At 41.5% G+C, this 25,158-nt stretch overlaps 2 protein-coding genes and 1 long non-coding RNA gene across 3 annotated transcripts in view; 2 read left to right on the forward strand and 1 right to left on the reverse strand.

The window, feature by feature from the left end:
* Positions 1-1,397: 1,397 nt before the first annotated feature.
* Positions 1,398-5,506, forward strand: TAF13 (TATA-box binding protein associated factor 13). Its single transcript, XM_081908601.1, has 5 exons — positions 1,398-1,533; positions 1,924-2,002; positions 3,698-3,795; positions 4,531-4,725; positions 5,204-5,506. Exons 1-4 carry the CDS (start codon positions 1,507-1,509, stop codon positions 4,699-4,701), a joined length of 375 nt encoding a protein of 124 aa, XP_081764727.1. The 5' UTR covers positions 1,398-1,506; the 3' UTR covers positions 4,702-4,725; positions 5,204-5,506.
* Positions 5,507-6,673: 1,167 nt separating this feature from the next.
* RMP64 (ribonuclease MRP subunit p64) lies at positions 6,674-15,932 on the reverse strand. Its single transcript, XM_081908491.1, has 9 exons — positions 15,676-15,932; positions 14,074-14,228; positions 13,573-13,649; positions 12,964-13,095; positions 12,144-12,221; positions 10,508-10,860; positions 9,203-9,270; positions 8,020-8,276; positions 6,674-7,125 (listed from the first exon to the last, which is right to left on the reverse strand). Exons 1-9 carry the CDS (start codon positions 15,773-15,775, stop codon positions 6,708-6,710), a joined length of 1,638 nt encoding a protein of 545 aa, XP_081764617.1. The 5' UTR covers positions 15,776-15,932; the 3' UTR covers positions 6,674-6,707.
* A 119-nt stretch (positions 15,933-16,051) lies between these two features.
* LOC309368487 overlaps positions 16,052-25,158 on the forward strand; it is a 63,598-nt gene continuing 54,491 nt past the window's right edge. Inside the window, exons 1-2 of the long non-coding RNA XR_014167778.1 lie at positions 16,052-16,291; positions 18,842-18,885. This is a non-coding gene — a long non-coding RNA (uncharacterized lncRNA). The remainder of the gene's footprint in view (positions 16,292-18,841; positions 18,886-25,158) is intronic.

Here is a 25,158-nt window from a genome sequence, read left to right on the forward strand (position 1 = left end):
AAAATTAAGATAAGCAGAGTGGCTGCTCCCCAGTTACTCCTGACAAATGCTTACATAAATCACCCTACTTTTGCTATGCTGATTTAGCCCCAGTGGTGGGGCAAGGCACCATTCCCTCTTCTTGAGCTTAACAAGAAACAGGTCTGAGGACGCATCTCTCTCACACTATAGCAAACTGATGTCAATAAATGCTTAATGCTTGTGGTTTGGTTGCTAGCTGGCAAGCAGCATCCTGGAATGGAAACAGTAAGGAGCTGCTGTTGCATTGGAGAGCTGCTTCAGGACCATCTGTTGTAAGAATTTTAAGGTCATATATTTTAAAAATAATGTTCATAACTGTATATATAAACCACATGTCTGAAACCCCACAGATTGGGTCCCAAACAAATTGACCTCAAATATTTCTCTGCAAGGTGAAAGTGGGAAACCTCCCCATTGTATTTCCTCACAAATCCTGCTTTAAGGGCACATTCAAGATATGAACAGGGTGTGAGCCTGTGACCTGGATTCAGAAATTAAGTAGTTATAATAACAAGAGTAGCCAAAACCCAGATAATGAAATCGGGTAACTTGCCAGACAGGAGATAAACAACGCACTCAGATTTCTGTTGTAGACAGCCTTTTCTGTGATGTATGTATGATGTTTCTGGGGGTGGTCTTGGACCCTAGGGTGGGCCATTTAAAATGTCTATAGGGGTTTGAACGCATGGCTCCTCTCTCCTGTGTGTGGGGGAGCACCCTGTTGCAACAGTTAATAAAGATCAGGCTTACTAGCTGCTTTGCTTCTCAATATTCTCTGGTTGGTCTCTGTTATTTTCTCCTACTGATAGAGACCCTACAAAAGGACTCTATATGGGCTCTTGGGTACCCCATAAGGGGAAAAGAGCAGTTTTTTTTTACTTATATCACCAGCACTGCATTTTTTATTCCTTCCTACTCAAATCTGTATATTCGAGAGCAAACAGAAGTTACAAAGACACCATAGATAACAGTCTTGTGGCACATTGAGGACTAGCCGATTTATTGTAGCATATGGGGTTTGAATACTGAATGTACTGATGAAGTGGACTCTAAACTTGTGCTGCTGCAAACCTGTTCATCTTTAAGCTGCCACGAGGCTCCTTGCTTGCACCGTCCGTTGCTACTCACAAAGGGCGGGAATTGGTTATTTAATATGTTTCAGCTTTATCCAACACCCTGCCCATCTTGCCCCAGGAAACAAACTCCTCGTGCGCTTTGAATGGGGTCATCGGCATATCCATTTCCAAAGACGGCGAGGGACTTCGGTCGCTCCTACTGCGCACGCGTGCTGCTAGCTTTGTAACCCCCCACCCACTCCCATTTCGCGTTCCTCAGAGCTACGGAAAGAAGGGACTGGAAAAGGGCAAGGTCTACAGCTTCATTAGCTCCGAGAGAGCATGCTCAGGAGTGCCCGTTGACGCGACCAATAACAACGCGAGTTGCTATCCCGGCGGAAGCCTGGAAGGGAAGGTGGCTGCTGCAGTCATGGCGGACGAAGAAGAGGACCCTCCTGTGAGTAGGAAAGGGCGGGGTGGGAGTCTGGAGAAGGTGCTTGCTGGCTTCGGGGGGGGGGCAGGGGGCTGCGGCTGCAATCTGCAACCCGCTTAGCCTTTACTCTTGGATTGTAGGATGTTGCCAAATTAAGAAGTGTTCAGAGGTTCGCTGTTCTGTCATTCAGTTCTTAAATCAAATATGGGAATCTAGCCTCGTTTATAATTTATAATTTAGGGAAGCTTTTAATGTTTAATAGACTATTGTATTTTGATATTCTGTTGGAAGCCGCCCAGAGGGGCTGGGAAAACCCAGCCAGATGGGCGGGGTATAAATAATAAATTATTATTGTTATTATTATTATTATTCTCTTGCATTCTTGTTTGGGATTCTCCCGCCCCCCCCTTTTAGTTTGAGGAAGATACTGAAGAGGCTGGAGGAGGCCCAGATGGTGCACAGGGGAAAAGGAAAAGGCTGTTCTCCAAGGAATGTAAGTTGGGGTTCCACTGATCATGCTGGCTGGGGCTGATGGGATTTAGACTTCCAACAACTGAAGGGCCACAGGTTCCCCACCCCTGGTGTAGACAATACTGAGCTAAAAGATCTTACTTGGTGTAAAGCAGCTTCCTGTGTTTCATGCTATTATAAGGTTTAACCTCTTCACGTTTTCCTACTTTCTAAAGGACCCCTTTCCCACCTCCATAAACTGCTTTTTGAGTATTGATATCACAGTTAAATTCCAGAAAAGACTGGAGGATAAATAGAAGTAGAAACCCTCTCATGTCATGCCCATTTTGAGATTAAGGGCTAGTTCACACATTTTTGCATGCCATTTGATGTCACTTGATTCATAGATGAATATGTGAACTATTCCCATTAAAATGTGTTGTGTGAAATTATGTGAGGTAGAATAAAAAGTATTTAATCTGAAATTATTATTTCATGCATACATGCTCCAACACTTGATCTTGATGTTTTCTAGAGATTAACATGTACCTGTGAACTCTCCCTCAGATTTTGATTTAGAATGCTTCATCTGTATTTGTCGACCTTGTTGCTGCATTCTTCTGTGGCTGTTAGGAAGCACACATTAGCCCAGGCATGTCCAAAGTCCCTTCCAGGGGCCTGACTGTTAGTTTCTGTTTCTCACTGAGCAGCTGCTTGCAAGTCACAGGACTATGTTTACATTCCACAGCCCAGATACTGTTGGATTCTCATGGGAAAGGGAGAAGGGATGTGACTTTACTGGTTTCCTGTTTCCTTTGTTCTTTGTTTTCCACTGTTGAGTTGCTCTCTGCTTCTCATAGAGACAAGATGTATATTTCTTTGCTCTCTGCATAGCTTAGTAATAAAGCATAGCAATGTAGCATCATACCTGCCTCATCCTTCCGTTGTGGACTTTGTTGTTTTAATGCTCTGCTGGGCTCAAAGGAAGATGATCCATATCAGCTTGGACGACTGGAGCTGAAATTTCTAATACCTAATTCGGTCTGCCAGTTGGTTTAATCCGGTCCCTCTTTGAAAAAAGTTTGGACATCCATGCATTAGCCTATCATTCCCTTACCTTCAGGGTCAGGGAAGAAAGGCCTTGTGCTGAATGCCCTCAATTCGGGTTCTAAATACTTCAGTGCTACAGTAACATGCCATTTCCTTGAAGACTTCCTTCAAGGGAACATCATTTTTCTGCAGTAATGCAGTATCCACACAACTACTAATTTGGACAGTATCCAGTTGCACTGAAGTATACTTGGCAAAACAGTCTAAGCTTTCTTAAATATAACCAGAACAAAATAGAGATCTGCTGACTAGTATTGTTCATTTGGGATCAATAATTGGACATGCAACTTTTCATTGGAGTTACACATACTTTCTGCAGTTCTTAGCATCAAGGTTCCATTGAAAAAAACACCTGATTGGGCATTGTCTTAAAAGTATGCATACTGCCATCAACAGGGTGACAGTGTTTTGATTTAAGAGCCCTATATTATCCAGCCTATACTTCTAAGTGGGGAATATTTGTATCTTAAAAATTAGCTGAGCTTAGATGTAGGCTTCTGCTTGCTTGAACAGTTTGGAAGACTATGACTGCTGAGTCACACTTATTGAGAAACATAGTGAATAGGTCTTAAGTTTTCTAGAGTGCTTCCATTTCATATCTCACTGTGGGCGTTTGTTCATTCTACAGTAAGATGTATGATGTATGGATTTGGAGATGATCAGAATCCTTACACAGAGTCAGTGGATATTCTTGAAGACTTGGTTATAGAATTCATCACAGAAATGGTAGGTCTTTCTTGTTTGCTTGTATGAGATTACAAATTGGGTGAAGGAGATGCTGTGAGATATGAGCTTTGTTTTTGATGCTGTTTGTTACTTGAAAACCAGAGAGCAGAGCCTTGAAGGGAAGACATATATAAGGCAACTATTGATCAGCCCACTTTAAATGAAGAATGCTACAAGCATAATGAGGGCTGTGTTTTAGTGCTGTTTACTAAACATAGTTTACGTTCATAGGGATGCGGGTGGCGCTGTGGGTAAAACCTCAGTGCCTAGGGCTTGCCGATCGCATGGTCGGCAGTTCGAATCCCCGCAGCGGGGTGAGCTCCTGTCTTTCGGTCCCAGCTCCTGCCCACCTAGCAGTTCGAAAGAACCCCTAAGTGCAAGTAGATAAATAGGGACCGCTTTATAGCAGGAAGGTAAACGGTGCTTCCGTGTGTTGCGCTGGTGCTGGCTCTCCAGAGCAGCTTTGTCACACTGGCTACATGACCCGGAAGTGTCTCTGGACAGCGCTGGCCCCCGGCCTCTTAAGTGAGATGGGCGCACAACCCTAGAGTTGGACACGACTGGCCCGTATGGGCAGGGAGTACCTTTACCTTTACTACAATTCATTTCATGATACAGGTTGCTGCAAGGTAAGAAATCCAAACATTCAAGAGAACACATGGTCAAATCCATGGTACAGGTACTTAACCTCTCTTAGAATGCATGTGACAATGATCAATTCTTTCCTACCAATAGACCCACAAAGCAATGTCAATTGGACGGCAAGGTCGAGTACAGGTTGAAGATATTGTCTTCCTGATCCGTAAAGACCCACGGAAGTTTGCTCGTGTGAAAGACTTGTTAACAATGAATGAAGAACTGAAACGAGCCAGAAAGGCATTTGATGAAGCAAACTATGGATCTTAAGGCCTCATGTGATGCAGATGGGTGGTATGTGCAGAATGGAATGTTTCATTTTTCTGACTTGTGTTGTCCTCAAGGATTCACCAAACAAAGTGAAGTGCTTGCATTCCCCATGACAATACAGTAGTGCTTTACTAACAGGAACAAATCTCTGCAGTTTGAAGGTGGGTGGGTGATGTAACTTCTTTTCCCAAATGTACCTTGAGTGGCAATTCTACAGTGGCTTTTAGGTTCTGTGAAAATTGGAAAACACACCACTGTACATAGCTCTAGGTTAATACCAACATTGTGAAAAAAATAGCAATCTTGCTAGTTGTACACATCACAGGAACTTACTCCAAAATGAGGTGCCTCATTCCATAAACACAGGAATGAAAGCTATGGGCAATTATGTCAAGAGATCAGAGCTACTTGCAGTTTGGCAGTTGAGGCATATATTATAGGCAGTTTTATTTCTTTCTCTGAGTAAGTGGAGGAAACACTGTATTTGTACTCTTTTTTTCAGCTGAGGGAGAAAGGCCCATAACAGGTGCTAACATGTTTGGATATTGCCGCTACTAGAAGACAAACCAACACTTTGTTTTGTAAATATTAATTCACAGGGGGGAACTTTGTAACTGGAACAATTGTTTTGTTTTTTGAGGGTTGTTGTTTTGCTTAGTTACTGTATAGATACTTTGTATAACTGATTCAATTTATGAATTGCTTCCCATTAATGTTATTTCACAGTAAATACTAGTGATTTGGAATTCTTAATGAATATGAATAAACACTTTTACCCATGCATCTCTTGTAATGGGGAAACCAAGATGATTCCTGTACTTTTCTGAAAGGGTTATATATCAATACAATTGATACTAAGTCAGTGGGGATCAAGGCCCAATAGGCTTGCCTCAGCTTTTGACATGAATTAACCCCTTTGGACATATGTGGGGTAGTCATAAGTGTTGGTTTCTATTTCCCTCACTGAGCAGCAAAACTGCTCGTCACAAGACATTGTTTACATTCCACAGAGTTACTGTTGGATTCCCACAGGACTGGGAGACTGGATGTGACGTACACTGGTTTCCTGTTTTTCACTGTTCTGTCGTTTCTTTGTTGGAGAGTGAGTTGCTTCTCTGCTCTCACAGAGGCAACATGTACGTTTGTGTGTTCTCGGTATAGATGAGAAATAAAACAATTAGCATGTAGCACGATATCTGCTTATCCTTTCGTTGCGGACAAAGGGATTACACTCTGCTTGTATCAGCTCAAGATGGGCCAGAGCTGATCAAAATCTCACAATAAGCAGGTACACCAACATCACTTTTGCTTTTAAAAAAAAAAATTAACTCTATGCACTGCAGTAGCTAAGCACAACTACCTGAGCAGAAGCTGAGTTGACAGCAATTTCTAATTACCAAATAGTTTTGAGGATTGGTTTGCTTCTACCTGCTTTGAGTTTACATAGCATGTAGCTGATGTTTTGAGTTAGGCAGTACAGTCTAGGTTCAGTTCTGTCTCAGCATATTCTAAGGAGTGCTAAGACTGAGAAATAGCTGAAGCAAGCAAATGTTGCAGTGCAATGTTGCTCAGGTTGCATGTGCTGTGCATTTCTTATTGTGCTGGTGTTCTGCTTCCCACCCATCAGCCAGCATTCTGGCTACAAAGTGGACATAGTCCTACTATTGTACTATTTTGGATGGGTTTGTAGGACCCTACAGTTTTTTCCCCAAAGGTGTTGATTTTCACTAGACATTCACCCTGGGGAATGAGAGTGCAGTCCATGTACAAAATGTATGAAAGCATCTAAATGCATGCTGCTGCTTATATACAAAAGCTGAGTTTTGCTGTTCGTCTGCCACTATTAACAGCAATTAAAGTGTCAACCTTATGTAATGATAATGCTTGCAAAAAAACTTCAAATCAGGAAGCAGTGTTTTTGATGCATTCTGTTTAAGTAGGTAACACCCATCCTCTCTTAACACAAACTCAGTGAACAGTTTAAATTAGTTTAATGGAACAGAATGCTATAGGCCTATTACTTTAAAAATGTCATCAATATCATCTTCATTCTCTGTGGCTTCTTTCTGTTTATGGGGAGGCTTTCTTCCAAGCCCCACAAGGTCAGAAGGATGGCCATGTGATTGCTTATCAACACTGTAGGTAGTACCACCGTTGTCAGCATCCCAAACTGGAGACAAGGGGCTAGAGCACTGAGGAAGAGGAAGATATCTACTGCCTTTCAAATGGATAGAAGTGCCTCTTTGTATGGGAACAATGCAAGATGGTGCACTCCTTGAAACACATCTTGATTTCCTTGAGTGTTTCATCTGTCTTTGTGGATGGGAATGTGCTTTAAGTCTTTGGCTGGGTCTCACTCTGCAGCTTGAAAGCACGAGATATTTACAGAGAGTAGCTTTAATGCAGCCAAGTTTCCGTTGTAAGCTGGAAGGCAAAGATAAATTTTAGCAACTTTAACAGTGAAATTCTTGCTGTGTCTACTCAAAAGTAATCACCCTAAAGTTTAATGCCAAGTAAGCTGACACTTAAGAGGGATTTTCTTCATTACAGCACAAGTAGATTATTTTGCATAACCAAGGATCTTTTGCACAAGCTAGTCTGCTCATCTGGAACAGCTTTGTCCATTATCAAAATCTAAAAGAAATTGCAGCCTGGACTGGCACCATGGCCCCCAAAATATGTTTCTACCTGCCCCTTTAGTTTTATTTTAAATATCAGACTGAAAAAGAGTAACTACCACATGATGAATGTTATTAAGTAATAAATTTACTGTCCATAGGCTGGACAGATAAGGCACTTACAAGTGTATAATTCTTTAAAAAGTGTAGGTTTGTGCGCCTGTGGGCAGGCACGGTCCAATACAAAAGGAGAAAGGAATGGGAAGTAAAGAGGAAAGTAAGCATGATGTTCCTCCTGTGAGTCAAAGTTTCCCCCCACCTTGGTCTCACAGCTAGTGGTGGAGACCAGGAATATACCTTCCTTCACTGCCACAATCCCAAGGTAAAGTTATATTCTTATAAAAACCCATCAGTCTTACCTTATTTAATATACAGATCTATGAACAGAATAATAGTTCTAGGTAGGCATAGACTGCAAGTAGTTTAGGGGAAACCTACATAGCACACTTTGCATTATGCTTCTAACAGTGCCAAATCACAGGATGCTGTGGCAGTGATCTATCCTGCAGTTACTTGCACCTTATATAATTTCCCACATTTATGGCAGCCTTCTCATGATCAGGGAAGGAAGATAGTAAGCACAGAATAGTCTTCTGCAGTTGCTACCTCAGAGAAATCCAGCACTGCCATTTATACAAACCTGCAACCCTGTGTTTCCACATGCTGTAACCGCCTACTTTTCAGAAGTTTCATTCCCAAGAAAAAAGCCTCTGGCCCAAGTTTATTGCTTTTGCACCACAGAACCGTTGTTCTGAGTGTGTCAGACAGTTCTCTGAAGGTGTGTGCTTCTTGAAATTTGGAGACAAAAGATTTAAGATGCTGGGACCTCAGTGATTTAGAAGAAACCAATGTAGTTCTCTTTTTTGACCCAGGAAACTTCACTGTGACTTTTGTATTCTGAAGTAAAATAAAATGGAAGGGCATTAGTAAAGGAGAAAAAGGTATCTTTAACGAAGAGACTCATATTTCTAAGATTACATACTGTATCCTTGACTAGAAGGAACCTGTCTAGAAAGAATATAGAAGCAAATGAATGTTAAATATTCTTTTAAGTCAATGGTTATCTTTGCCCTACATGCTGAACAGGATTATCCCCCCCCCCCCCAAAAAAAAAAGTTTTTTGCAAGCTCACACGGCCTTTATAATTGTGTTTCTTGAACGGTGGCTCCTTGCAATACATAACAAAAATTGTTTCTTCGCGCATCTGCTGTTCAAAGCAGTTATCTTAAACTTCACAGAACATATTATGTATGACACTGGTACAGTGTTTTCTATTTTGATGAGCAACAATTCAGCTAGGCTCCAGGCAGAGATCTTTCAAATTTAAAATATCATTAATAGTGAGGCTGTGAGAAACCTTGGAACCTCTGGTCAACTACAAGGATATGGTCAGCTACTAAGCCATGACCCTTCCCAGAGAAATTATTCAGATTCTAGCCGCTGAAGTTCTAAAGCTTTCAGTGGAATTGGCTTTCATTAAGCTTGCATAGCACCACTGTGTTAGTTTCTCCCATCTGCAAAAGAGGTGGACAAATGAAGTTATACATATTCATGGCAAATACCAAAACAAACAATTACCTTGCATATACTTTTGCACTGTACAGTATATATTTACAGCACTGTACAGTCCAGATCTGCAAGTTCACCATGTAAAAGCTACATTTATAGACAAGGACTTAAATTGAAAAGTGCACCTCTTGAAGCAAATTAATGCCATGGCAGAAATTCACAGAGTAATGTTTTCTGCCCAGAAGAGGAAAAAAAGGAGCACACAGAAACATAGTATATTCAAGACAGACAAACACAGTATGAAAAAAACAAACCTCCCGTGGTGCAGGGTTAGGGAACTTGCATAAGCTCTTGACATCAAACGCAAACTCCTTCCCAAGATCTGGAAGAAAGGGCACAGCTGCCATGTCATAACAGAAAAAAGAGCTTGGCTATGATCCTAAGCAGTTATCTGTAACAAAATTATTCTTCAATCAGTGGTTCTTAATTTATATTCTAAGCATTTTACTAAGGTTAAGCCTAGGGAATATCAGAGTTCTTCCACAATACAGTCGTCAGCTATTTCCAGAGCATCTTGGGGCATGAGGCAATTTCATCTCTCCCCATTCCATACAAGCAGCACAAAGGACTGGTTGCCAGTTCTTTTCCAGCCCAATTCAAGGTGCTCATGTTACTCTTTAAAGCCCTAAATGACTTAGGCACTGAATACCTGAAAGACTGCCTCCTTCCCTACACACCCGCTTGGCTGCTAAGATCAGCAGAAGGTGCCCTCTTGGTTGTTCCACCACCCTGAGAAGTTCGTTCAGGGAAGAGGGTGGTCCAGGAAAGGGAATTTGCTGTGGCAGCCCTTAATTTGTGGAACTTTCTTCCCAGAGGTGTGTCTGGTGCCTTCATTATACAGCTTTCTGATTATGCTGAACATGCACCTCTTTACCCTGCTACCTTTGACACTTGAGATGCATATTTTTAAGGACTCCCCTTATTTCTGTAATTTTAGTTTTAAACAGTTTTTAATATTGTGTAATATTGTGTTTTAACCTTAATTAAGATGAAGGGTGGGCAATAAGTTGTAACAACAAATTAAGAAGACACCTCCTACGCAACTTGATGCAAGTTTTAGAGCACAATAAGTTGCATATCGTGCTATAATACAGACATGAGGGTGGCCAATCCGCAATGAGACCAACTTGGCTTCCCAACCTTCATCTCTTCCTCATTGCCATCTTGTTGCCCAGCAGAACCTGGCCAAGATGCCCACATAATACTTATTCCACTCTTATAAGAAATCAAACTTTTTGTGTAGCAACAGACACTTAGGAAATCCCTGTCTATTGTCACCAGACACCTTCACTTTACTTCTTTTGGCATCTGACTAAAAATGATTTTCTTTAGGCAATCCTATCCAGACATGTAGAAGCTGCTATGTGTTTTAATATTGTTTTAGCATATTGTTGATTTTAAACATTAAAAAAGAAGAAAAAAAATTGTTTTTAATTGATTACCAATATTGTTTTCTCTCTTTTTTGTGAACCATATGAAAATTTTATTAAAAGCAAGCAGTGTATTAAATGTTGTGAAATAAATATAAATAAATAAATAAGGAGACCATTGTCTCTTACCTTGGTTAGTTCTTTTTACCAGAATTGGCTTCCCAATATCAATGAAAGAAGAAACCTTCTTTCTGACTTTTGTAGGCACAGCTGTACTCGAAGCGTGAGACTGAGATACAGCCTTGCTTCCTGGGAAAAGTCTAGTCATCCATCCAGGTCCAGCCTTTTTCAATACAAATGTTTTGTTGGGCATTTTCTTTTCAATCTCTGAATAAGTGGTCCCCAGAAATTCGTATATTTCAGAAGGAAAGGCAAATCCTTTAATGTAAGGCCTTGGGTGAGTCTTTGAAACTTCCTGAAGCAATTCAAACAGCCTCATATATAGAGAAGCGAGGCTTTTTAACACACCTCTATAAATGATCCTATGGCAAAGAAGAAGAGATGAAAACACTTATATCTGTTACACAGCACCTGCTTTCCGCATTTGGAATTTATTTGTGTAAATTCCCTTCAAGGAAATGGACAGCAGCCTGAGGACTAAATGACCCCCGTTAGCTGCACCTCTGCCACCATGGAAAGACCATTAACCTGCCCCCTGCTTCGATTTAAATACCACTTACGTTGCCTGTTTGCTCTTTATTAAACTGTACTCCCTTGTCTACCATTTGTTTTACCTCCTTCCTTAGTTTCTCTTTCAGTGTGTAAACCTAGGGGCAGTGCCTTTGCTTTGTTTCAGTGTATGTGTAGCACTTGCTACCAGCCCTGTGCCCTGCAAGGAGGAATCTACCTTAACCTAACCAAAGGCAGAGGTGGACAGACAGAGGAACCAGGGAAATGATTGCGGTCACAGCTACTTCATTGCTTGCTTTATCAATGGTTTACAAGTAAAATGCTGCTTCTCCAATTTCAACCCCACACACAACCCTAGTATTATCGGATTATCTTTGCCCTGGAAAATGTTACTTGTTTAGAAGAAAGCTGGTCAGGTCAGTTAACGGGAACACACTGTCTTGCCATATGCAAGGTGGTTCTTTTAAAAGAGATTCAGAAGCAATACAAAACCCAAGTGAGTGAGGAGGAGAAGATTTGGTTCCTAAACAGCAAGCAATATATACATACCAGGCATGCACTTCTATCTGGCACTTGGAAGCCCTCAAGAAGTGGTGATGTGACTCCCCCAGGTAACCTTAGATTGCATGGCCCTGTGGCCGATGAATCTGTGCATGAGCTTCTAAATCACTTTGCCCAAACCATCTGATTTTATAGCCAGCTCCTCCCAATGCCTCACTTTCCAATAACAATTTCCAACATTAAAGAATGTTCCCAGCACTAACCTCCCTGACTGATTAAGGCAGCTGGGGGGGGGCTTAACTTCCTCCCAACTGATTAGGACACCAGAGAAGGTTCTCACACCTTCAAAAATTTAACAGCTGTCAGGGAGGGGGAAGGAACAGAGGCAGGAAGGGTAACCATGTTAGAATCACTAACTCCTTGATAAACAATTGGGTCTTCCAGTTGGATTTCCCAACTGAACTGTTGTTAGTGCTACAGAAATTGCACATCTGTTCTAGGTCCTTCCATATGCATTGGGGAAGTAATGGGAAGGATGTTCACTGCTGGTGTTAGCAGGGACCATGCTCTGCTTAAGACATTGAAGTGAACAAGCAGAAGGGAAAGAATTAAAATGTTTTACAGGTATACATACCATAATCGGCTCAGCAACCCCAAAACCACAGTATTCAACAGTATGTACTCTTGCAAACACAGGTGCTTAAGGGACAAACTGATGAGCAAATTAATTAAGGCTGGATAACAACTAAGGTTGGACTGCTAACGAAAGAGCCTAGAAACCCAAATTACACACACACTTTCAATTATGCACACATATTCCTGCATGTTTCTTTCAATCAAATATACTTAGGACTGAACTTATTGAACACTTTGTGCATGAACACACAGTGGAACTCAGTTAGTAGTGAGCCTTAAGATTATTTTTTTAACTGAGGATTATATGCTGCTTTGGAGGCATATACTCAATTAAAAAAATCAATAAAATCAATCATAGAACTGTAGAATTGTAAGGGAGCAATGGGTCATCTAGTCCAGGCATAGGCAAACTCGGCCCTCCAGATGTTTTGGGACTACAACTCCCATCAGCCCTAGCTAACAGGACCAGGGGTCAGGGATGATGGGAATTGTAGTCTCAAAACAACTGGAGGACCAGTTTGCCTATGCCTGATCTAGTCCAACCCTCTGCAATGCAGAAATCTTTTGCCCACCGTGGGTCTCAAACCCACAACCCTGAGATTTAGAGTCTCATTCTCTACCAACATGCTGAAGATGAATCACAAACGACTGCTTCACCACAAAATACATAACAAAATGACTTATTAATAGAAGCAAATGAAATGTCATCAAATCTGTTTTCCCTAACAAATATGTGGTATATCCTGTGACATTCTGCAACACTAAATGAGAATTACAAGAACCTTCAAATTAGATTCCAAACTGTTTCAGAAGGATACAGAAAAGCTGTGCAACAACATTCAAGCAGACGCAGCAACAGCTTGCAGCCACCCAAAATCTTTACTAATATCACTTCTATCACAGGTTGACTGGGAACCAAGGCCTCTTCCGGATTTTCTGGTTTCTGTTTTCTATTGAAAATAAAGAGACAAGAAGAAGATGGTGTGGTTAAGTGTTGGCACCCCACAATATTTAATGCTGGTTATGTCCTAGGCCTCACAGCAGGACTTACTTTGGAACTAGGACTTACTTATTTTGGTTAGGACTGTGCTGTTGGTTACATAGGAAAAAAATAAAAAGGACAAGGCAAGGCATGGTACCTTCTGTTGGGCTGACTTCAATTAATGTAAGTTTTTGAATTACACAGATCTGTTCATTCTATATTGAAAAGTTCAGACTAGTTTCAAAGCTTCTACTGTTTTCCACTAGCATAGATTGATCCAATAAGACACTCTGTTGCCCAATAAGTGTTTGAATTTCAGCTGGTTTGAATCCCATAGTTTCCAGCAGGTTTAAAATATGCTGATGTACTTTCCTGGAAGGCCAAGTAAATCTAAACTACAGAATCTAAACTAGAGAAGTGAGATGTTCTGGCTTATGGCACTTACGTGGGGCCCAAAAGAATAAGGTATTGAATTGGCTTCTCCAGATTCATTCTGTTTAAACGCTTCAAGCACTGTTCTACCTGAAAGGGAAAGAGGGAAAGAAGAAATTTTGACATGATTCATGGTAGAATTATGCGAAGAACAATCTGTCATAGCATGTGTATTCTCCTTGAATTAAACTATGGAAAAGGCGTTTTAGGAGGTAAAGTAAAGGAACTGGGAACATGGAACTGCCTGTACAGTCTCCTTGCAAATAATGGCACATTGATAAAACTTTATTGGTCCAGGAGGCATTTACAGCCCCATTTTCAATGAGTGCAGCAGCTGTTACCCCTTTTTATAGTAATTATTTGGGGACACACACAAAAAAACAAAAAAATACAAAACAGCCATCAGACCACCACATACAAAATGAAAGCAGTGGATTTCTATAGATGGCTGCATTTCAAAGAATTCCTTAAGCATCCCGTCTAAATATATTTCCGGACGACTTCTCAACCTTACCTGCTTGAGGGACCGAAATGACCTATGACGACTCATCTGATAGTGAAAATTATACATGATTGAATGCAGCAGGCTCTGTTCTGCAACCATGGCTTTGTTTTTCAGAAGGATGTCCACAGCATGACACCCCTTCAGAACAGCGGAAAGGCTTCTCACTGGAATAGGCAAACAAACATGTATATATGAAACTGTGTACTTCAAAGTCCTAAACCGTTCAGAACTCCCAAGAGCTTGCTAACTTAACTCTAGCAAGTGTATATGTAAATGGAAGTCAGTAATATTTTCCCCTTTGCTGATTTGTGCATGGAAATTAACACACCAGTTTCAAGCACTATTTTGACTCGAATCAATTTACAGAACTTAAAGTCCAGCTAGCAACTCTGTTGTACATCACTGCAAGATGCTACAAATAATAATTTAATGGTATAAATAATAAAATTATTATTATTATTCTGCACAGACCACCATAATCCCTCATCCCAGTCTCTGAAAGTGACAGCAACACTCAAGGCCCACAAAACCAATGGGCCTCCTACCATGAGCCTTCCAGCATAGCAGGAAGGAGTTGTTTCAACTGCTTGCACTCCAATTGCGAAACCTCACTGAAAAACTAGTGTCCAGAGGTTCTTTCTTGGGATAATGAAGGCAACCATGCAGTTTCTGGAGTTTATTCAGAAAGTAGTTCCACGGTTGTAGAAGTTATTATTGCACAGATATCTAAGCAGCTCAGTGTGGAATACACACTTCTACCCTCACAACAACCCTGTGAAGTAGGTTAACCTAAGACAGAGTGACAGGCCCAAGGTCACCCAGTGAGCTTTATACCCGAGTGGCCATTTGTACCCTGGTCTCCCAGGTCCTACAGCACTCTAACCACTACACCACACCACCGTTATCCAGATTACTTGTGCTATCAACTCACTTTGACCATTTAAGTTTCTGTATCAGTTTCTGTATCATGTTTCCTCAAATTACAGTAGAACAAAAGACAGAACTCTCCTCCCCACATATCCATGCATAACTTGTATAATAACATACCCACTTTTAACAACATACCAGACTAAAAGGAGGAGAGAGAGGCAACATTTAGCTTAATCCTATGCATGTTTACTCAAAAAGAAGGTCCTAGTGAGTATAGCAGAATTTTCTACTGAGGAAGTGGAATAGGACTGTAAATTTACTTTCCAATCCTGATCTATTAGGATCAACTTAGGTTGACAGCTCAGTCCATAAAGCATGAGACTCTTAGGGTCCTGAGTTCGAGCACCATGCTGGTCAAAAGATTCCTGCATTGCATGGGGTTGGACTAGATGGCCCTTGTGGTCCCTTCCAACTCTACAATTCAATTATTAATTTCTACGAGCCTATTCAACTCAACAGGAAAGCACTGACTTCAGTTAAGCACAGGACCGTGTCACAAAACCGTGGCGACTTTGTTCTTTTAAAACCCGGAGAGACAAGTGATATCCTGTATGCTATAGGACTTTCAAAAGGGGAAAGTGAAATTTGGAAAAGAAGTAAAAAAGATCTCATGGATACAATACTGAGAACCGCTCTACTGAGAACCACATTCTCTGACCATAAGTAGGTCCCCCCCCTCACCTGACGAGTGCTGCGCCCCCAGGGCGACCGTCGCGCTGCACGCGGGCCACGGCACCTCCAAGCGATTCCACACCGCCTCGCTCGCTCCGGGCGCCGCCATCTTGTCCGAGAGGTGGGGCTGGACTAAACCAAATCCCAGGCAGGCGGGGAGGCAAAGCTATTTGCAAGGACGCAGCTGAGCGGAGGAGGCGCGCCAGGAAAAGCGCGACAACCGTGAGGTTTTGCCCGGCGGGTGTTTTGCGAAGGCAGGAGCCGTTTGGTGACCAGGATACTGAACCAGATGCGCCTTTAAACTGATCGAGCAGAGCTTTTCTTCAGCACCTCCTTAGCCAGAGGCTGTGTGCCAAGAATTCTGGGAATTGTAGTTTGGTAAGGATTCTGGGAAATGTAGCTCCGTGAGGAAATAACGACAGTTCCCATGATTCATTGCGGGAGAGAGCAATGTGCTTTAAATGTAGGGCATGTATCTCTCCGTTGTCGTTAGGCTTGAGGGAAAGATGGAGGCAGTTTTAAATATTTGGGTTTTTTTACATCCAGGTCCCGCCTTTTCTCCACTGCTGGCTAGGCTTTGCCTCATGAGTGTCACATTGCCAAGGCAGATGGGAGACCCCAGAAGGTTGTTTTCCACATGCTTTTTGTTATATCTCTGATCTCCCATCACATTTGTCAAGCAAAACAATGTTGACCCAGCTGTAAAACAGAAGTCATGTTTTCGTAACTCATAACAGTATACAAGCACAGATCCGTTTATTAGCAAACAATTCACCATGTTTGTGATCTAAGAACAGGTTGCATCAAAGTAACTAAAGGCTGAGTTAGGTTGAGGCAGTTTGTTTCTCCCAAAAATATATTTGCCTTACACTGAGCAGATACATCGGCTTCTGTTGTCCAAATCAAATTTGTACAAATTGATCCTGAAAAAACTTGCAGGCCACAATAGTTTAAAATATATGTGTAGTACCAACTAATACTGGTTAGTGCAGGCACGTTGTGCGTGTGTGTCCACACATTGACTTCAATTACTGGTATACCATCACATCAAGATGAAAACTGATTACTTTTCATTTGTTTATAGGCTGGGAGCTCATAAAATCATTGACACACTATAAATTTCTTGGTGTCCTATAGGAGAAGCGAAGATCTTGGCCTGCTTCACTAAGATCTAATTTTAATATGATTTAGCCAATGTATTTCTATCAATATTGACAATAATACAGATAGATTCTTGTCCAGATCAATATATTAAGGAATTGGTGCAATAACAAATAAATGACTTTGGCTTTAAATTAAAGTTTGGGTAAATATATGAGATCAGCCAGTTACTTTATCTTTAAGGGAAGCTCCATTTTCTCCAAAAGAGCCACACCTGAAGGTGTTGTATTGTGAGGGCATAAAAGAGCTCTGAGGATAGCATTTCTTCTTTAGCTATAAAGCATAAATTGCTGGGTTGGTTTTTTTAATGGTAGTTGAGAGAAAACCACTAAATACAATGGTACATACAAAAGATTTCACTAAGGTCTTGTTAGCTGAAGTTAGGAGATACTATGAGCAGCCTTTAAGTGAGGAACGAGCATGAGCTATCTTTCCAGTGTTGTTATAAAATGAAACAGATGGATTGGATTCTGCATTAAGAATGGTAATCTTAGATGTTGATAATGTCTACATCCATTCTGATGGTACTGTTTCCTTCACTTTACAGTGTAACTTTGGTAAGAATTGAGATGAAAATTGTTTCAGTTACACTGTCAGGTTTACAAATGAGTTTGTATTTTCATAATGCCCATGAGACTATCATTGTACAGCATAGCTTTAACATATTTATCTGGAAGTAAATCCTATCAACCTTAATTGGATTTCTGAATATTTAGTTGAGTGTTATTCTTAAAAGGAAAACAAAAGAAAGTTTAAGGGGAAAGGTGGAATGTAAAACTGAGTAATTGGAAATTGTTGCAAATTTACTCTGATTCTGTGGCTAAGGACTATAGGTAACTTTTTGTAATGAGTTAACATTGTGATAATATGGCCTATTTTAGCTTGGTTTATTCTTTTACCTTTGCAAAACTAAAATGAGAAATGCAAACTTGCAGAAACAAAAATCCATTTGAATCCCTGCTAAAACAAAAGTTAGAGCAAAGTTAATTGCAAATTGGTTTGCAATTAGATCTGAATGGCCTATTCAATAGGCTATGTATTTTATGTTTTATACTGTAAACCACCCTGTGATCTTCAGATGAAGGGCAGTATATAAATTTAATAACTAATAATGGTGATAGCTCCTCCAAGTACAATCCCGTAAGCTTCATTTGTATATGAACATATATCTAAGCCAGTAATTTATAATGCAACTATGGGCCAATTCATGCAAGGCTCTTTAACTCTTGTTTAATCTGTGGATATACGTAGGCTAGCTATTGGTTGAATAAAAGTCCTGAGTAAGGACAGCAGGAGGGGAGAGGGTTAAAATAACGAAGGTGGAGATATTCACCTTCCAATGGCAGGTGGTGATATCTCTTCCAATGGCAGATCATTTAGTTTTTGGAAGTTAATCAGTATCAAACAATTGCATCAGCAGGGAATTGGACTAGATTGTTTTTGAAGTCCCTTATAATTATATGGCTGTACAGCAGGCGTGCCTAACCATTGGCCCTGTAGTCTGACGCAGTCAGACCCCAATTTCGGTGATAACAAAAAAGTAGGGAAAATTTAGACACAGCACTGAGATGGGCAGAGAGGTTTAAATATCTCTGCCCAGCCCAGCACCCTAATGATATACAAATCGCCCCTTCCCCAATTATCAGATTCCTTATCTGATGAGCTGGGAGGGAAATTCTTCTTCTACATTTTGTGTGCCTGCGTAAGAGCACTCTCTTGTTTTGTGTGTGAGAGAGTGCTTGTCCACCCTCTCCTGCAACCCCCCAAAGCAGCCCCTGTTCTAAGCTTATACAACTCCAGTCCTATATTGTATACCTTGATGGGCCTACTGGACTTGCACTATTTTGATGAGCCTACTGGACTTGCACTATCTTGGGTGTCAAAGATGGAATCTTATTCAGATTTCTTCTGTATTTTTTCAAGAAACTTGGGGCTCTATCCATTAATCATACCTTGAACATGCATTAATGTTTAAAAGCATAGGAGCTAAAACTTTATTTGTGCTTTCTTCCAGATAGTCACACAAAATAACAACCCAGTGATAGATTGGAAGATAAGGTAAGACTGGCGCTGAATGCAGTGCTCTCTGTATAAACCTCTGTTCTGACGTAGTATGTCTACCCATTAATTAGGTACTTTACAATGTCACTCATTACTGAAGAGATATACTATAAGTTTGACAGCACTGTTTGTGGAGGAAATGCTACATTAAGATAAATAACTTGAAACAGTCACAAGTAAAGTCCCATACAGATGTCTTGGAAGGGAACATCAAAGTTGGGTAGTTGCCTGGATTTGATAAAATTCACTTTGGCCTGCATTCTCTATCTTAAACCAACTCAACCCACAAGCAGTTATTTGGAAGAGATTAATTTAAATGCTGAACTTGGTTTGTTTTTTCCACTTTTGGGTTGATAATGCATAAAACCATTAATTGCTCCTTACAATAATTTAAAATCACTTTACTACTAGCAAACGCCAACTGAATGCATTTTTGAGAGGACTTTAAAAAATCACAGATTCATGTGGAAATGTGGAGAACTGAATTTAAGACTGGAACAAAGGGAAAGAAACTGAAAGAAACCAAAATTGATAGATCTACAGTCACATGTCAGCTTGCAAAATATTGAAGCATATACTCAATTCTGACCAAACTAACCCTCCTGGTGTATATTAACTTCCAGAGTAAATATATTACTTCTGGTAAATGAGCCACCATAGCTGCTAGAGGGCCAGGAAAATTCATGTCCCAGGCTTTTTTAGACTACCGTATTTTTCGCCCTATAGGACGCACTTTTCCCCCTCCAAAATTGAAGGGGAAATGTGTGTGCGTCCTATGGTGCAAATACATGCTTTCGCTGAAGTCTGGAGAGCAAGAGGGGTCAGTGTGCACCAACCCCTCTCGCTCCCCAGGCTTCAGGAAGCTCTGCGCAACCCTCGGGAGCCCGGCGCGAAGCCATGCCAGGCTCCCAAAGGTTGCGCAGAGCTGCCTGCATTCCGAAGCTGCGCGCCCGGGCTTTACGCAGCTCTCCGCAGGCCTGGGGAGACCAGCACGGCTCCCTAGGTTTGCGGATAGCAGGCTGTTCTGGGGGCTGGGGTCGGGGGAAGCTTGGGCTTCCCCCGTGCCAGCCCCGTGCCTGGGGGGGGTTCTTTATCCCCCCCCCAAAAAACTAGGTGCGTCCTATGAGGCGAAAAATACGGTATCTACCCATGTACTATCTGAAACCGAAAGGACATGTTGGCTGCCAGATGTGAAATATATTGGCATTATTTTTAGCTCTCTTAAAGTGATAAAGGATATGATATTGATGCTTTCTCAATGAAAGGGAAGGTTACTCCTGAACCAGAGGAACCATATTATTAAGAGCTCTGCTGACCCAAACTGCTGGCCAGCATTCTGTTCCCTGCAGTGACCTAGCCAGGTACCTCCTGAGAAACCCACAACCAAGATTTGGGCCATAGCTATCTCCCTAGCCTTGCTTTTCAGCAGTTCATAGGCAAACTTCTGAACATAGCTCCGTATCACCCTCATACCTGCCATTACCAGATCTCCTCTGGATTTGACCGATTATTTCTTAAACACCTCATGTACCCCTTAATTCTCTGGATTCCACATTGGGGCTGGAAATCCATTAGTTAGTTGAGTAGAATATCTTGTCGCAGGCCAATGTTGCATATGTGGGGGGACAGAAATCTGTTGCTTTGTGGTAGAGCACATGCTCCCCAGTTCAGTTTCTAGCATTTCCAGATAGGACTGGGAGAGACGCCTGCTGGGAGAGCTGCTACCAGTCAGTGTGAATAATAGTTTAATGAATGAATGGTCTGACTTCGTGTAGGCGGTTACCGATGTTCTTATCCAGGGTTGGGCTGACCAGCTGCTAGAATAAAGGGATTCTTACCCAACAGTCTAAGTAAGCCTTGCTAACCCTATTGCTTAGGTGTGGGGAGGAGGAGTCCAGCACAATCCATTTCTCTGATAGGAAAGGAGCCACTTCCTCAAGATTTCATAGCTTGTTTTCTAAATTGCCTTTGCCTTCCGATACTTATCGTGGCTGAGGCTGTGCCCTTTCATGCAAAGCTGCATTTATGAGCTTGCTATCTGGTAGCTGTACAGACACAATGAATTGTCCACAAGATGGCAGCAAACACTGTACTATTATGTCAGCCATTTAAGTTCTACTATACTAGACCCTCCAAGTATCCCTGTTTTCCAGGGATGTCCTGGATTTACAAAAGCTGTCCCGGTTTCTGATTTGATCCTGGAATGTCCCCCTTTTCCTTATGATATCCCTATTTTCATTGGAGAAATGTTGGAGGATATGGAGTTTTCTGATTGCCGAGTCATCTGTAGGCAATCCTGTATAGGGAAGTTTTTAAATGCTTAGTTTTGTTATGTATTTATATATGTTAGAAGCTGCTCAGAGTGGCTGGAGCAACCCAGTAAGATGTGTGGGGTATAAACAGTAAAATTATCATTATGGAATTGGACGTCCCTATTTCCATCAGAGAAATGTTGGTGGGTATGCTACACCAGTCTAACAGGCTTTGCTCTTCCAGTGCCCTTTCCTGGGCAGCCACAGTGGAGAAGTGTATGGAACTCCTATAGCAACTAAAATGGGGACACAGTAACATGGACTGATTGAAAGGCTCTAACCAAATTATTTTACTTCGTGATGTTTTTGCTCATAGAATATATGTGTGACCCCGTAAATATAGTATGTATTTTCCTTTTGTGTGGTGTTGATAGAGGTGCATCACCCACAGCTTAGCCTTATACAGCTTATTAATTGCTAAGGCTCCATCCTCCCAGAAAGGATGACATAATTTAAGGCCACAGCATGTTCCTTTTCCACCATTCAACCAATGCCTGATGGTAGAAAGAATGGCCAGCGCCCAACTAAATACTTATTCTAGCTCAAGGAGTGTTAGCTGTACAGTGAAACTTCTCTGTCCTCTCTTTTCTCCTCCTCCATCTGTTCCAGGGGTTCCCCCAATCTTCCAGAACAGAATTATGGAGTGCATAAGGAGCATGTGGGGAGTTAAAACTTCCTTGTGCTGGAGAAACTGTTTAGTTGACTACTGTCCAGTGACTTTAAGGCCATTCTTCCTATTCCAACAGTGGAAGGACTTCTAGGCCTGGAGCTGGTACCATTAGACCTCAGCCTCTGTCAGTTAAGAACGGATAAGGCTCAATAGGGCAGCATGGAGGGTGTTAATAAGCAAATGGAATAAGCAATGTCTTAGACTGTCGTTACCCTTTCTTATTGATAAATTTGACAATTTTGTTCTTGTCAGCTTGCAGCTCATCCTTTCCCTACCTTTCTTTTGGGGGGGGGGGGTTATACGAAATGCATTTTCCCAGTGACCAAAAACCACGTAGTTCTAATGTTTGGGGAAATATTATTACCACAACAGAAACCCAAAGGAAGTAAGATGTTGGGATCAGTCATAGGCACCATCTATGTGGGACCGTGGGGGCCCAGGCACCCACAAATTTTCAATGAAGGAGCCAGGCGTGTTTGCATCATGCATGCATGCCGAGGTGATGTTGGCAAGCCCTGGGCACCCACTGTTGCGGGAGCAAGGCAGCATGCCTGGTATGAGCTGCAACACATGGAAAACATCGGGACATTTGTTGCTCCATAAACTGATCATCTATAAAGACTTAAATGGGGTAGTTGTCCCCTATATGTGCTCATAGGATAACTTCACAAAAGTGATGGGAGGACTGCAGTATGAAATAATATCCTCCAAATTAGCTGTGTTAAACTGGGGGCTGTTGTGTTATGAATTAAAGCATGGAGAAGAAAGCATGAAATGGAGCATGTCAATCTTGTATGAAGTTGGGTTGTCAAGTACGGTAAATATGCAACACTCAAATATCCTTGTTAGTCACTTAGGTTTTGAGTGGGTGGGGACAATTTCCTGGTTTGGAGGCTTTTATTAACATGGCAATATGATTATAATTTTTTATTGATTTTTGTTTACAAACATGAAACATCAAAAAGCCATTCATTGCATAATCAAGCACACCAGTATCTAATGAAAATCAACATCACTGTAAGCAAAATCATCAAGGAACTGCTACTAATAGCCAGGGAGAACCTGGACAAACAGGTGGTGTGTCTTCAACTGTAATCGGAAACACCACCATAGTTGGTGCCTGCCTGATCGCAATAGATATTCACATCTCTTCATTGTTAGCCTCTGTATATTCTGTATATTCATGCACACGAAAGCTCATACCAAGAACTAACTTAGTTGGTCTTTAAGGTGCTGCTGGAAGGAATATATATTTTATTTTTTTTACTATGGCAGACCAACACGGCTACCTATCTGTAACTGTAAGAAAATTGTTGTTGATCACACTGTTGAGGATAGGCAATGTGTACTAACAGATGACAGGAAAAAAAGAAATTACTCTTCGTGTTTACGAAAGATCCTTTTGTTACAGAAATAGTTTCCTCCCCTTAGTGCAAAGCTGTAATTTCTATTTTCCCATTCCTCTAGAAGCACAGTGTTTTTGTTGATGGCTAATATCTCTTCTATCAGCTTCTAGGGGCACATTCTGGCCTGATCTTCGTACTGCCCATAATTACTTAGCTCATAACAAGCTCCCCCAGAATGGCACTAGGCTCTTTTGTTCTTTAGAGTTTTTATGAGACAATATCTGTCAAACTAATCTATGGAGATAAATCAAACACACAGCCATGGCTGTTAAAAGCTGTGAGTGGCTTCCTCTCGTAACCACTTATTGTGCCAGTTACAAAGAAAGCATGGAAATATGGGAGTGGGGAGTAGGCAGAAAAGTGTTTTCTAAAGGAAGTATAGGTTTCTTAGGTCCCACCACCCATAGAAAAATCTAAAGCTACCATATCAAAATATTAACACAAAATGCAGACGCTTCTAACGAGAAGAATGTTAAATGCGTTTAGTTATCAATCTGCTCCATATATTTAGCTATTTGCAAAACAAGATTTCACTCTTAAACTATGGGGGGAAGGGTGTCACAATGCAGTTGGAGTCACTGCAAGACTGGAAATATTGCATACTGCAAATATAATCTTAAATGTGGGTGCTTGAACAGTCTTGGTGATTTCCAATGGAAGAATTAAGCATGTGCACTAGGATTAATAGCATTGGATATATATTTTCCACCAGTCCCTGTTTACTCCTCCATGTCTTTGGAAAAATGAGGCACAGTGGAGGTTGCAGTATCTCTATGAAATATGGTTTATTTATACATATTTACATCTGAGTCTACTGTGAAGAGAGTTCCTAGCATTTCACATCACAAGAGAGTCCTTTGTTGCCCTCCTAAAAGCAGCTAGCTCGGATCCACAAGCAGATGAATCAGCTATGCTGCCTGTGCCTCGTGGTGATGGCTTCTTCTTCTTCTTCTTCTTCTTCTTCTTCTTCTTCTTCTTCTTCTTCTTCTTCTTCTTCTTCTTCTTCTTCTTCTGCCCAGCATGGCTTTCTCTTACTTTCTCCATCCATCTTCTTGCCACAAAACCCCTTGCCCAGCAACTCCTCCCCTTCTGTCTCAGACTGCCCACCAAGAATACGTCATTGCCCACTGCAACCCCCATTTGCCCAGATTCAAGGATCGTCCTTTGATGTATTGATCAGCACCTTTGTACTCCTTAATTACTTCCTCGGGCGATGCCCTGGTCTGGAAAAGAAACTTGGTCTGTATATTTACACTGATAAATCCAAGGCCTATCATCTCACTTTATTTCTCAAAACAATGATTAAACCTCAGCACCTAGGAATCTACGAGGAGTCAGGGCACCCAGAAACCTGGGAGAATTAGGGCACCCACAAATCAGTAACAATATAAATGAGCATATGTAATTCTTGTGCACTTGTTTGTTATAGACCCATTCCCTGGGGCTTTTGAAGTACCTAGCAAAGGCCCTGCCTGACTGCACAAAGCACATTCCTGATGCCCCCCTCTTGCTACAACTGTAACCTCCATTTTCATATGTTGGCTAGTTTGGCCTTTATTTCACGCCACACTTGAGGGTGTTGTAATCTGAAACTGCTACCGTGGCTCTGTCACTTCAGTATCAATGGCAAGATCAAAACCAATAAAACATAGGCTTGCAAGGTCAGGAGATCCCAGACCCAGAGATTTCAGGGCCCAAGCCTGAGACCAGGGTTGGCCCTTGGTGATGTCACAGGGTGGGTTCTGGAGATGGAGGTTAATTGGGAGAGGGGAGTGGAGGAGGGCAGGCCCCCCAGAGTGTCTGTGCTGTAATTTGGAACGAGCACCTGCCAGGCTGAAGCTTGCAAGTGGCACACACAATTTTCTGGTTGTTGTTGTTGCTG

Source organism: Podarcis melisellensis (assembly GCF_964234715.1).
Source record: "Podarcis melisellensis genome assembly, chromosome: 4".
In the NCBI taxonomy this organism is placed as follows: Eukaryota; Metazoa; Chordata; class Lepidosauria; order Squamata; family Lacertidae; genus Podarcis; species Podarcis melisellensis.